The following is a 12,425-nucleotide window of genomic DNA, read 5'->3' as shown; positions in this document are numbered from 1 at the left end:
CAACGTCTTGGATGTTACAGTGGGGTGTAACTGTCTTTGTTAAGAAATGTTTAGTTGATAGTAATGTCATAAATCGTGTACTTAACTCTTTGCAAGACTGTATTGCTTTAATATCCCATGCCTCTCGCGTGAAACTGGACAGTGATATTATTTTAATTACTGTTTCCATACATTTCCCCAGAAAATTCACCAGTCTTTGACGACAAGGACTATGATGGTATGTCACAAATAGAGGATTCCTTTCATAGGTTGAGATCAGACTACCCAGATGAAAATATATTCCTTGGGTGGTGATCTGAGCTCAAGAATGAAGAACATTCCTGATTTTATCGATAATGATAATGTTGATTACGTCAATGATACAGATGACTATCCTGGTGATTTGTTTGATGTTGAGAGGAATTCAAAAGACAATGTACATTACAACAATTATGGTATCAGAAATGCATGTAGTTATGTCGAACATAGGGGGTGCATATTACGAATGATCGACCACATGAAGACACGACTGGCGAGTTCACATGTATAACTCATAACGGTGCCAGTGGGGTTGACTGTATGTTAGCATCCTCCTCGCTGTTTCCCTACGTCAGTAACTTTGGTATAGACATCCTGGATCTGTATTATCATATCCTATTTCATGTCAGTGAACAGAAGGGCTTGATGATCCTAGTACTATGGATCAAGTTCCGTACCATATAAATTAGTCCATGCTGCCAATAATAAGTCTCCAGGGCCAGATGACGTTGCCGCTGAATTTTTAAAGGCTTCTAGGCATTTTATTGTGCAATATCTTACTCGTCTTTTTAATGATATTCTTGACTTTGGCAATTTTCATGCTTACTGGGGTAAGAGCATCATTTGTCGTATATATACGTCAGGTTGTAGAGATATTACAGATAATTACAGAAGAATTTCGCTTATAGATTGTACTTGTAACGGTTTTATGTCTATTCTTAACCGTCGCTTTCGGTGTCGGTGTGAAGATCATATTATTAGTGAATCGCAAGCTGGGTTTAGAGCTCATTATTCTACAAATGATCATATATTTTCTCTGAAGTCTTTAGTTCAAAGATATATTGGTAAAAAGGGGGAATTTTAAGTAAGTGTACTTATTATGAAAATTGTAAATCTCTGTTCTACTGTAGAGAAATATTTGTTATGCAATGAGTTTCCTCAATATTTAAAAATTATATTTGCAAGATTCAGGTGTTGCAAATTATACAGTAGCCGTGGAAAGGGCAGATATTCTGATATCTATGTTAAAAGATACTGTCTATATTTTGTGATCCTAATGGTATTTTATCAACTGAAGATGAATGGTATGTATGTTATGTATGTGATGCATACTCTAGTATCAGGAATAGATATATTAAAACATATTTTAGTAACTTTCCCAAATTATAAATTCTATAACTATTCTCCAAAGTGAAAATATGGATATAATAAGAAAGGTATGTATATTCTTACATTATGTATACAAGGGACACAAACTGTTCATACCGTAAATGCGCTGATGTGTTACATATTATCATGATTGTATTCTGGGCCGGTGGCCTGTTACTGAATGAAAATGTCGGTCTGTCAGTCTGATATCTCATTGAGCTCGTACAAGCAGCCACACATACCCAAGCGTCGTCATGTGAGGGAACTATTCTTACGTGCGACCTTCAGCCCCATTTTACTTCACCTCAACATTGCATAATATACAATTCATACCTGTCAGTCAAAGATGGTATAGCATGACTACGAAAAACAAAACGGAAGAAACACTTCAAGTGTACACAGGTTGTTTCGGTACTGCATCACCTGCACTCGCAGTTTGCTAGGGACCACCACTTTGAATGTAACACGTCAACTGCCTTGCCGTTGTTGAAAGAGTTAATATTGTGTGTAGACATGTTTAATGAACGAAGGAAACTTGTAGTGGGCTACGCAGTGCAACAAACAGGCAGTAACCAGTTGGGCAATAACCAGACTAGCTATTCTCGAAACGTTCGTAGCCGTATGAACTTCTTAAGCTCATTCTTAACACATTGGTTACGATAAAACTTAAGAATTCTTAGGGCTACGAACGTTTCGAGACTAAGGGCCCTGATGAATTATCAGTTAAAATATGAATACTTTACCAACACTGAAACGTCAAACCACTGTGAAAACAAATCTTTTATAAGAATGACTCAAGGTAGTGAGTATATTATCAATGCGTTGCGTTCATACCTCAGCACTGTCCTCCCATGATCCCAGTGTATCTGCAACTTGACTAAAATACTAACAATGTAACTTAAAATCTTAACTCACTCCTAATTTCAAGATGGTTGCCAAGGATGGACTGTTCCATTCTTCAGTAAGAGCATTGCCGAGTTCCAATGTATTTGTCAGAAGGACAGGACGTGGGAACAACGATCTGCACTTCCTTGTACGTTTTAATAATGTAATCTAGTTACGCGACTGACCACTGCAAGTGGAATATGCTATGCGGCTATATCTAGGCATCAACTGGCATGGTATCATGGAGTCACGAGTTGGTGCCTTAGGAACACATGAGTATCCTAGTGAGAACTACTTCACTCGCCCGGACTTCACCCTCTAAGACGGTTATGCACAAGCATAGAGCCTCATGAACACATACAGACTGTCTTCCCTATAGTGCACCTTTGTCAGCGTGAATTGTTGACTGGTTCATCCATCTCTACTCATCCCAGCAACAAATCATAACCTTGGTATCCTGTAACCTTTCTCCCTGATTACGCCAAGCACGACCGGAGGTCTGGAATTCAAATGAAAGAGGTGACATATATAGCTGAGTGATCGGGGGGCATCTTCTTTGAGTCTTCAGGACAGGGATCGGTTATGACAGTATTGACGTCTTTCAGTCTACAGGACAGGGTGCAGTGATAACATGTATTGGTGAGTGATTGGGCCCACGTCTTTCAGTGTACAGGACAGGGAGCAATGATGACATGTATTGGTGAGTCTTGTGGGTCTATGTCTTTCAGTCTTCAGGACAGGGTGCAATGATAACATGTATTGGTGAGTCATTGGGTCCACGTCTTTCAGTCTACAGGATAGGGAGCGATGAAGACAAGTATTGGTGACTCACTGGGTCACTCGAGGCATTCATGAATCCATTGTTGCTCATATTCTTTGTTCAACTACACCCTGATGCACACAGACACACAGTTATATAGACATACGGATGCCTTTCATGCATAATTGTGTCATGAAATCAAACATTACAAGACAAATGTATTTGTTTATTTCTTTAATGCATTGGTACATTACTAATCTCTTATCAAAGGGTGCTCATTCTCTGACAGATGTATCTATGAGGCACTTTTCAGGTGGAAAATAACTATCATGGATAGATTATGAAAGTAAACTGTCAGAAAAAAAAAATCCACAGTTGCTACTGCTATTTTGTCAAGTCTTACACTGCGATATAGACTTTTTGACTGACTGTCTGTCACTCACTCAATTGTTTAGTGGATTTTGGACCTAATGAACAAACATACAGCAAACTAATGCAAAATAAACGCATGTATACTCATGGAAACAAATTAGGGTACACATGAAAGTCAAGTGTTCCTTTACATATTTCATGCATTTCACACACAGTGCAATACAGACCTTGTGAGGAAACCTTGAAAAGAATAAACACTTGTACTTTCATGTCTTGCCTTATTTATTCCCATGACTATATGCTGATCTTACTGAAATTAAGAACATTTTGATACAGGCTACCTGTATCAAATGCATATAATGAATTACGAATTTTTGTTCCCAAACACAAAAACCTTGTGGAATCTTTGAGTTCCTTACAGCTATAGTTCACAGATCGTTATTCCCTATAGATAAATGGGGTGAAGCAAGAGGTAAATGACAAAGTTTCATTGTTGCAAGGTGTTCAAAGTTCATTTTACAAAATGGGAACCCACAACAAGACCCATTACTGTGGCCTACCAAACAGATGGTGGACAAATCCTCAAAGCTGAACTCATTTACATCAAAACAGAACGAAAATCACCAAAACAGGAAAACAAACCTTCCAAAACTGCAACAATTTTGTCTAAAACCAAAAGAAATCCTCTGTAACAGAAAACTACTCATTTGAAATGGAACCAAAACCTATATACAAGCTGAAAGAGCACCCAAGAACGGTCACCGAGGATACAAAACGGCAGTCAAAATATCAAAATACACCAGTCATAGCATCCCAAAACGGCATAAATATCATCAAAAATGGCAGCGAGGGGAGACGAACAGGCTTTGGTTAATGATATTTTTCTTCACTATGAATCTAATCTTAAAATTTCATATCTGCATTGTGGTAGTAAGCATCAAATCTATGTTCAAAGAGTGTCAGGCTTGTGGATCTGAGGATTTGTTCACCATTTGTATGGTAGGCCTGATAGTGCACTTTGATAGGCTCGTGAGTGGTGGACAGTAATAGACGTAACAAAGCACTTCCATTGACCATCATATACACTGCTAACACTAGATGCCTTTTATACACAACTGGGCAGGTTTTAACATATAAGCTAGTATTTCAAAATACACTGAAGAGAAATCTTCTACAGAAACAAGTACATAAATACATCCTAACAACATATCTAAAATATTTTGAAATATGTATAACAAAACAGGTAACAAAACAAATAACAAAGACATCTATTGTTCAGTGCAAAATAAAAAAAAGATATGAAAAAAGATAACTATGAAAGATTTCAGCTTCCTGATATATTGTATATATAGTGTGTGCATTGCAAGATGGGTGCATACCTTACATGATTTACCGTACATCTATGACTACATAACAAGTCCACAGGAAAACGTCACCTACATCAATTCCAACCATACAAATACATTGCCTGGCAAAGGATCTATACACGTGACAACTGTATTCACAAATAAAATGACCAAAGTTATCAAAGCCTAGCTGGACTGGTACACTCTCGAAGACACCTCAAACTCAAAGCCTAAAATTCAACTACACCAACGTCAAATGTCAATGTATCTTCATTAAACAACCATTTCATTGTTCTTTTTCAGCCAACATCAAAAATGGATATATATATACTATTTAGCCTAGCAGTTCATATTGTGTTTCTAACATTTTTACTAATAAATAAAACATAACACACTCTTCTGGCATAAATACAAATATAAACATATGGCTATGGTGTGCTGATGTAGGTACATGTACAATAACAAAAAAAATATCAATTTCTCACAACCCACTTAATTTCTCTAACACTACACTGTCCCATCCAATCTCTCCCATAATATATCACCAGTTGCTTATTTTTCAAATTGAATATATCTTTATCAGACTTTAACAAACTCGGATCTTCTCACAGCTGCTATCCTGTGATGACAATGGTAACACATCCACCTACACACATTCACACTCACAACACACAGATGTACATGTCTATCAGTGCAACAAACACTTATACTTGCTCCAAGATATCTGACTTCAAGTATTGCATGTCAATGAAATATTGACAATGAACGTATTCACGTCTGTGCGAAGATAATGAAAAAACAGGCCAAAATGAAAAATTGTACCCTTATTCAGTTAACCAGGCCTAGTCGAGACCAGTTTTATTTCCTGTCTTACAGACTGTTGTCCACAGAAACATAGAATGCAGGAGGGGGGAAAAATCAGCAGTCAATGCAAAACCCATTTAAAGCTCAAGTTCACGCTGGGTGACTTACAAAAGGCACTGATTTCTAACAGAAATATTGTTACAAAATTCAGTTTAATGTCTGTGAGAACAGATACCAGTATTATAGTGTCCAACAAACTGCTTTGACACGGTCTATATGCAATGTATGTCCTAACATTAGAATAGCATTTTCGTGCAGGGAAAGTTTATTTTTATTCTTTTTCCTTATTGTTGGAAAAAATACCACCAACAAAACAAGAAATAGAATTGGTCTATCTAACAACAATAATAATAAACATCAGGAGATGTTGAGTAAACCAAGTGAACCAGCATATGATAATTCCCTTAATACAACACAAATGTCAAAAACATATTCTAATTGTCCTAAATACAGAAAGAGATATAGTGTAGTGAAAATAACAATAAAAGCTACAATGACTAAGACTGAATTAAGCTAATTATTTTACCAATACTTGGAATCACAATTACAGTCACACCTTAACATGTTACTCCTGTGGTCATAGCTTGGCCCAGTTTCATCATACTATGAAAATTACCATAGCAGATCAGCACAGATCTGTGGATCCTTCAAGTTAAGGGAAGCAACTCTGTCATGCAAAAAATGTCAGCTAGGATCACACGGCTACCACCAATGTGTTATCACAGAATACGTTACACATATACATACAGATATTACACTACAAAATATCATTTATATAATAACAATAATATACTGGACAAAATAAGTTAGGGATATTGGTATTCTTAGGATTGATATTTCATTATTGTGTCAGTGAACAAATAGATCATTATTTAGAATTTCAAAATTTACATATGTCCCCAACTATTTTTGTCTAGTATACATAATACCAGACTTTACAATAACTTGTCAAATGCAACTATTATAGTAACAGCCTTTACACAATATCACATTTTCTTAACAACAAAATCAATACCATACATTATGAACATAAATTATGATAGGTTATCTGTTCAGGTGATATACTGCAGCACTACTGGCATGACGCAGACACTCAGACATCTTCATGAGATGACACATGTTCGGGACTTCTTTTCCTGTTCCTGTGCCCCCTCCGGCATCCCCTGAGGTTCTCCCTGGGGCTCTTCTTGGGGCGCCGCTTCATCCTGCTTGTACTGATGATGGTACTTCAGCATTTGCTGCTCTCTGGAACAGTCGTTTAGATTGAGTAAGTTAGTGATGTGAGTTGTACGCCATTTTCAGCAATATTCCTGGATTATCACAATACCGAACACCAGGAGTGGGCTTTACGTGTATTACACATTAGGTGAATTGAATCTGGCCTTTGACATGACAGGCAAACTCTCTAAGCACTGAGCTATCCCACTGCCCCATGAAAAAATCATACAGACTGAGGGAGGGAGTTTTAATCTGACGCTGAAAGGAAACCACAAGTGATGCTTGGCTGAGATACTGTTACCGTGCAGACAAACCTTAAAGGCAGTGACACTATCACTTTACACTTCTCTAAAAATATACACTGCATTTTTCTCATGAACACTCAACTAACAGCCGCAAGAGAAGCCAGTATAATTTATTTGAACTTGTGCTAAAAAATTACGTACTAAGATTACATTATGGATTTGAAAAGTTCAAGTGAATTAATGAAACAGTGCATTAAATCGATACTCTCACCCTCTACTGACCAAACTTTATTTCAAGAAAACCCCATAGAGTTACGTCCCTTGGAATGCTTTTTACAAATATCTTATGACGGAACTTGTGATTGAGGACGTACGACAAACACCAACAACACCATAGCCAACAGTTTCAATGTTCGGAGCAATTGTTTACATTTGTGTACAGTTTTGTACATCAGTTCGAAAAACAATTATGACACTGACATTTATCTGAATTTTACTGTAACATCAAATATAAATGGATAGTGAAAAACTACTTGCAATGAAATAACAAAATACTGATGCGGAATCATAATAATGAGTTTTAATTCACCTTTCTGCTCTGGACAATCCACGGTCTGTTTCCATTTCACTCTCATCTCCGGAATATCTCTCTGATCGAGCTGTTCCGCCATTGTCCCCTGATTGAGCTGCATTGTTCAATTGCTGAGTCTCACCAGAGTCCCGGGTTCTGATGGTCTCATACACTGTAGATTCACTTCGACTTGTCTCCCCTTGATTAGTAAAATGTTTCATAATAAATACATGCATACACTTACATTAGCAGTGATAAACATGTCCAAACTTATTTATGTCCTTAGAACATGTGTTTCAAGGAAGTTATTCAAATAAATTGCATTTTTGATCAGAAAATTAAATTTGTTTACTAACAAATCAACGATGTCAGTATTTTTCATAATCCAGTCTCACACTTAAGCAAAACAGAACATGACAGTTAAAAATGCTATTCTATTTCAAAGAAACCCTGCCATGGCTAAAGAATATGTCTTGAAATTACTGAGATAGAGTAAGGAATGTTATCACAGGAAGTGCTAACAATCAAACACTGGTGATGGTAAGATCAGCTAAATTAAGTAGATTTTGCCCTCAAATGATGTGATTTAGTATGATGTTTTGCATGTATTAATATTTGCATCTTCCCAAAGAAGAAAGTTCTACGATGGTATGCTCTGTTAGCAATCACTTGTGCATTGGAACATATTTATCATTTTCACTGTAAGTTATTTTCATCATTCCCACTCAACACTTCTCACACTCACTGACTGAATCACTCACTCATTCCATGACAGCAGCAGCTCAAGATCTGGAGGTTGACAGACTCAGTGGCACTGATTTAATAATTTCTTCTTTATATCAAATTTATGTGTTATCACTGTTATTTAAAAGTGGAGTCTCCAATCTTAATTCCATATTAATAATAAGAACTGTAACCCTGTAACCCTGTAACCCCTTTAAGTAAACCATCATCCCTCATTAACATTTCTCTCCATCCTGAATTATCTGCCCTTGACTTCCATTTACATTTTATCAACCAATCAAACATACGGTAGAGAAAAGGTAATCAGTAAAGGAGGATAACAAGAAGAAAGCTTTATCTTGTCTGTCAGTATTTAAATGCTGAAGTTCTCGTCTCTTTACCATAAACAGATTCAATGGGACTGACTACCAAGTTGTTGATATCACCAAACCAACAGGGTTGGCAGGGACCATGTCTGTTAAATGGTTGATGGTGTACGGTAATCAAAATGCCAGCCCTCTAGATATACACCACATACTGCATCATGCTTTTTCACAGACCTAACTGTAAGTCATTTAGTTGAATATTATTGAAACAATACACAAATATAAGCAGCACAGTTATTTTTTTCCACTCTCATTCCAAAACATCTTTTTATTGTGTTATATATGACTTTATTGTGCATTAATACATAAAATTCTAAGAGTCAACTTTCATCCTCTACTACAAAAACTGGAACAGATCAGGCTAATGTTGAGTCCAACAAGTGCCCAATATTATAATTTCATGAAAATTAGCAGAGTTTATTATTTACTATAAGCAAACAGTCCATAAGTTCATATATTCCATGATTGTTGTGCTCTTGGTGGTGACTCCCATGCCAAGTAGTCCATATGACTCTGGAGTGAAAATTGCAAGCAGTTTAAGAATTATTGGGAAGACATTTTCTATTTTCAATAAGAATTGCTGCTGTCAAAATGCTAATGCAATAACAACAGTTGTGTATCACAAACAGCATGTTGTAGGAGACATTGCAGATGGACTTAAGATATACAGTTTATCATTATCAAATGCCTGTTAGACATGACACTTGCCATCCTCCTCCTGCACACAGTGTCATCATGTTATCCTCAGTAAATATAAACATTTAGCATTTACTTACTCATAGTCTCTCTGTATCTGCAACATTTTAAAGACTAAGCGAGTCCTGGTGGAATAAGACCTCATTATTAGTAAAGTGCTACTTATTTCGACTGAAAATTTAGAAATATATCAAAATTAGTAACATTGGAACTACTTCTAAAACCAAATTAATTGCAACATGTTAGGATGTAATCAAAGGAATAATATTTCAGCTAAGCTACCACTATCAATGCCACTGTAGTCTACAACAAACCTCCAAACCTCTCAGACGCAGGAACGCTAGTTTTCCTGGGATCACACACAGCTTTATCAGCCTCATTTTCATCTGAACTGTGGAAGAAGTTCGGTCCTCGACGCAATTTATTCTGGAACTCAGCAATAGAGTAGCCCATCTCACCTTGTCGAAATTCAGACGCAGAAGTGCCAAAGTCAATTTCAGCATACTGCCCAGTTGACTCCCGTAGTTTGTCATCTTTGTACAATGACTTCTGTCGCATGTTCTGAGCCACAGGTGTCTCATATGTGTTGCTAGGGGAGGCAGGTGGTGATTGAGTTGGTACAGGCGGAGGTCCACTGCATGTGGTCACAAAATATTCACATGATTATACAATGAGGAGAATACTCTAGATGGCCCACCATAACAGACACATTCGAGAAGGCCCATCATAACATAGACATACTCTAGATGGCCCACCATAACACAGACATACTCTAGATAGACCACCATAACATAGACATACTCTAGAAGGCCCACCATAACACAGACATACTCTAGATGGCCCACCATAACACAGACATACTCTAGATGGCCCACATTAACATTGACATACTCTAGATGGCCCACATTAACACAGACATACTCTAGATGGCCCACCATAACATAGACATACTCCAGAAGGCCCTAAATAACACAGACATACTCTAGATGGCCCACATTAACATAGACATACTCTAGATGGCCCACCATAACACAGACATACTCTAGAAGGCCCACATTAACATAGACATACTCTAGATGGCCCACCATAACATAGACATACTCCAGAAGGCCCTAAATAACACAGACATACTCTAGATGGACCACATTAACATAGACATACTCTAGATGGCCCACCATAACACAGACATACTCTAGATGGCCCACCATAACATAGACATACTCTAGATGGCCCATCATAACATAGACATACTCTAGAAGGCCCACCATAACATAGACATACTCTAGATGGCCCATCATAACATAGACATACTCCAGAAGGCCCACCATAACATAGACATACTCTAGATGGCCCACCATAACATAGACATACTCTAGAAGGCCCTAAATAACATAGACATACTCTAGATGGCCCATCATGACACGGACATACTCTAGATGGCCCACATTAACACAGACATACTCTAGATGGCCCACATTAACATAGACATACTTTAGATGGCCCACCATAACACAGACATACTCTAGAAGGCCCTAAATAACATAGACATACTCTAGATGGCCCATCATGACACGGACATACTCTAGATGGCCCACATTAACACAGACATACTCTAGATGGCCCACATTAACATAGACATACTTTAGATGGCCCACCATAACACAGACATACTCTAGAAGGCCTAAATAACATAGACATACTCTAGATGGCCCATCATGACACGGACATACTCTAGATGGCCCACATTAACACAGACATACTCTAGATGGCCCACATTAACATAGACATACTCTAGATGGCCCACCATAACACAGACATACTCTAGAAGGCCCTAAATAACATAGACATACTCTAGATGGCCCATCATGACACGGACATACTCTAGATGGCCCACATTAACACAGACATACTCTAGATGGCCCACATTAACATAGACATACTTTAGATGGCCCACCATAACACAGACATACTCTAGAAGGCCCTAAATAACATAGACATACTCTAGATGGCCCATCATGACACGGACATACTCTAGATGGCCCACATTAACACAGACATACTCTAGATGGCCCACATTAACATAGACATACTCTAGATGGCCCACATTAACATTGACATATTTTAGAAGGCCCACCTTAACATGAACAGACTCTGGAAGGCCCACCATAACATAGACATACTCTAGATGGCCCGCCATAATATGACATACTCTAGATGGCCCATCATAACACAGACATACTCTAGATGGCCCTAAATAACACAGACATACTCTAGATGGCCCATCATAACACATATATACTCTAGATGGCCCACATTAACATAGACATACTCTAGAAGGCCCACATTAACATAGACATACTTTAGATGGCCCACCATAACACAGACATACTCTAGAAGGCCCTAAATAACATAGACATACTCTAGATGGCCCATCATGACACGGACATACTCTAGATGGCCCACATTAACACAGACATACTCTAGATGGCCCTAAATAACATAGACATACTCTAGATGGCCCATCATGACACGGACATACTCTAGATGGCCCACATTAACACAGACATACTCTAGATGGCCCACATTAACATAGACATACTTTAGATGGCCCACCATAACACAGACATACTCTAGAAGGCCCTAAATAACATAGACATACTCTAGATGGCCCATCATGACACGGACATACTCTAGATGGCCCACATTAACACAGACATACTCTAGATGGCCCACATTAACATAGACATACTCTAGATGGCCCACATTAACATTGACATATTCTAGAAGGCCCACCTTAACATGAACAGACTCTGGAAGGCCCACCATAACATAGACATACTCTAGATGGCCCGCCATAATATGACATACTCTAGATGGCCCATCATAACACAGACATACACTAGATGGCCCACCATAACACAGACATACTCTAGATGGCCCACATTAACATAGACATATTCTAGATAGCCCACC

The 12,425-nt window shown here is 37.9% G+C and overlaps 1 protein-coding gene across 1 annotated transcript in view; it reads right to left on the bottom strand.

Annotated features, from left to right (window-relative positions):
* Window positions 1-3,250: 3,250 nt before the first annotated feature.
* The window catches only part of LOC137277084 (uncharacterized), a 39,535-nt gene continuing 30,360 nt past the window's right edge, over window positions 3,251-12,425 (bottom strand). The window contains exons 13-15 of the mRNA XM_067808745.1: window positions 9,911-10,086; window positions 7,666-7,846; window positions 3,251-6,858 (exon numbers count right to left, since the gene is read on the bottom strand). Coding sequence (XP_067664846.1) covers window positions 6,717-6,858; window positions 7,666-7,846; window positions 9,911-10,086 — 499 coding nt within the window. The 3' untranslated portion in view covers window positions 3,251-6,716. The remainder of the gene's footprint in view (window positions 6,859-7,665; window positions 7,847-9,910; window positions 10,087-12,425) is intronic.

The sequence above is a fragment of the Haliotis asinina genome, chromosome 3 (genome assembly GCF_037392515.1).
Source record: "Haliotis asinina isolate JCU_RB_2024 chromosome 3, JCU_Hal_asi_v2, whole genome shotgun sequence".
Lineage (NCBI taxonomy): Eukaryota > Metazoa > Mollusca > Gastropoda > Lepetellida > Haliotidae > Haliotis > Haliotis asinina.
This window is presented reverse-complemented; position numbering and strand designations above follow the sequence as displayed.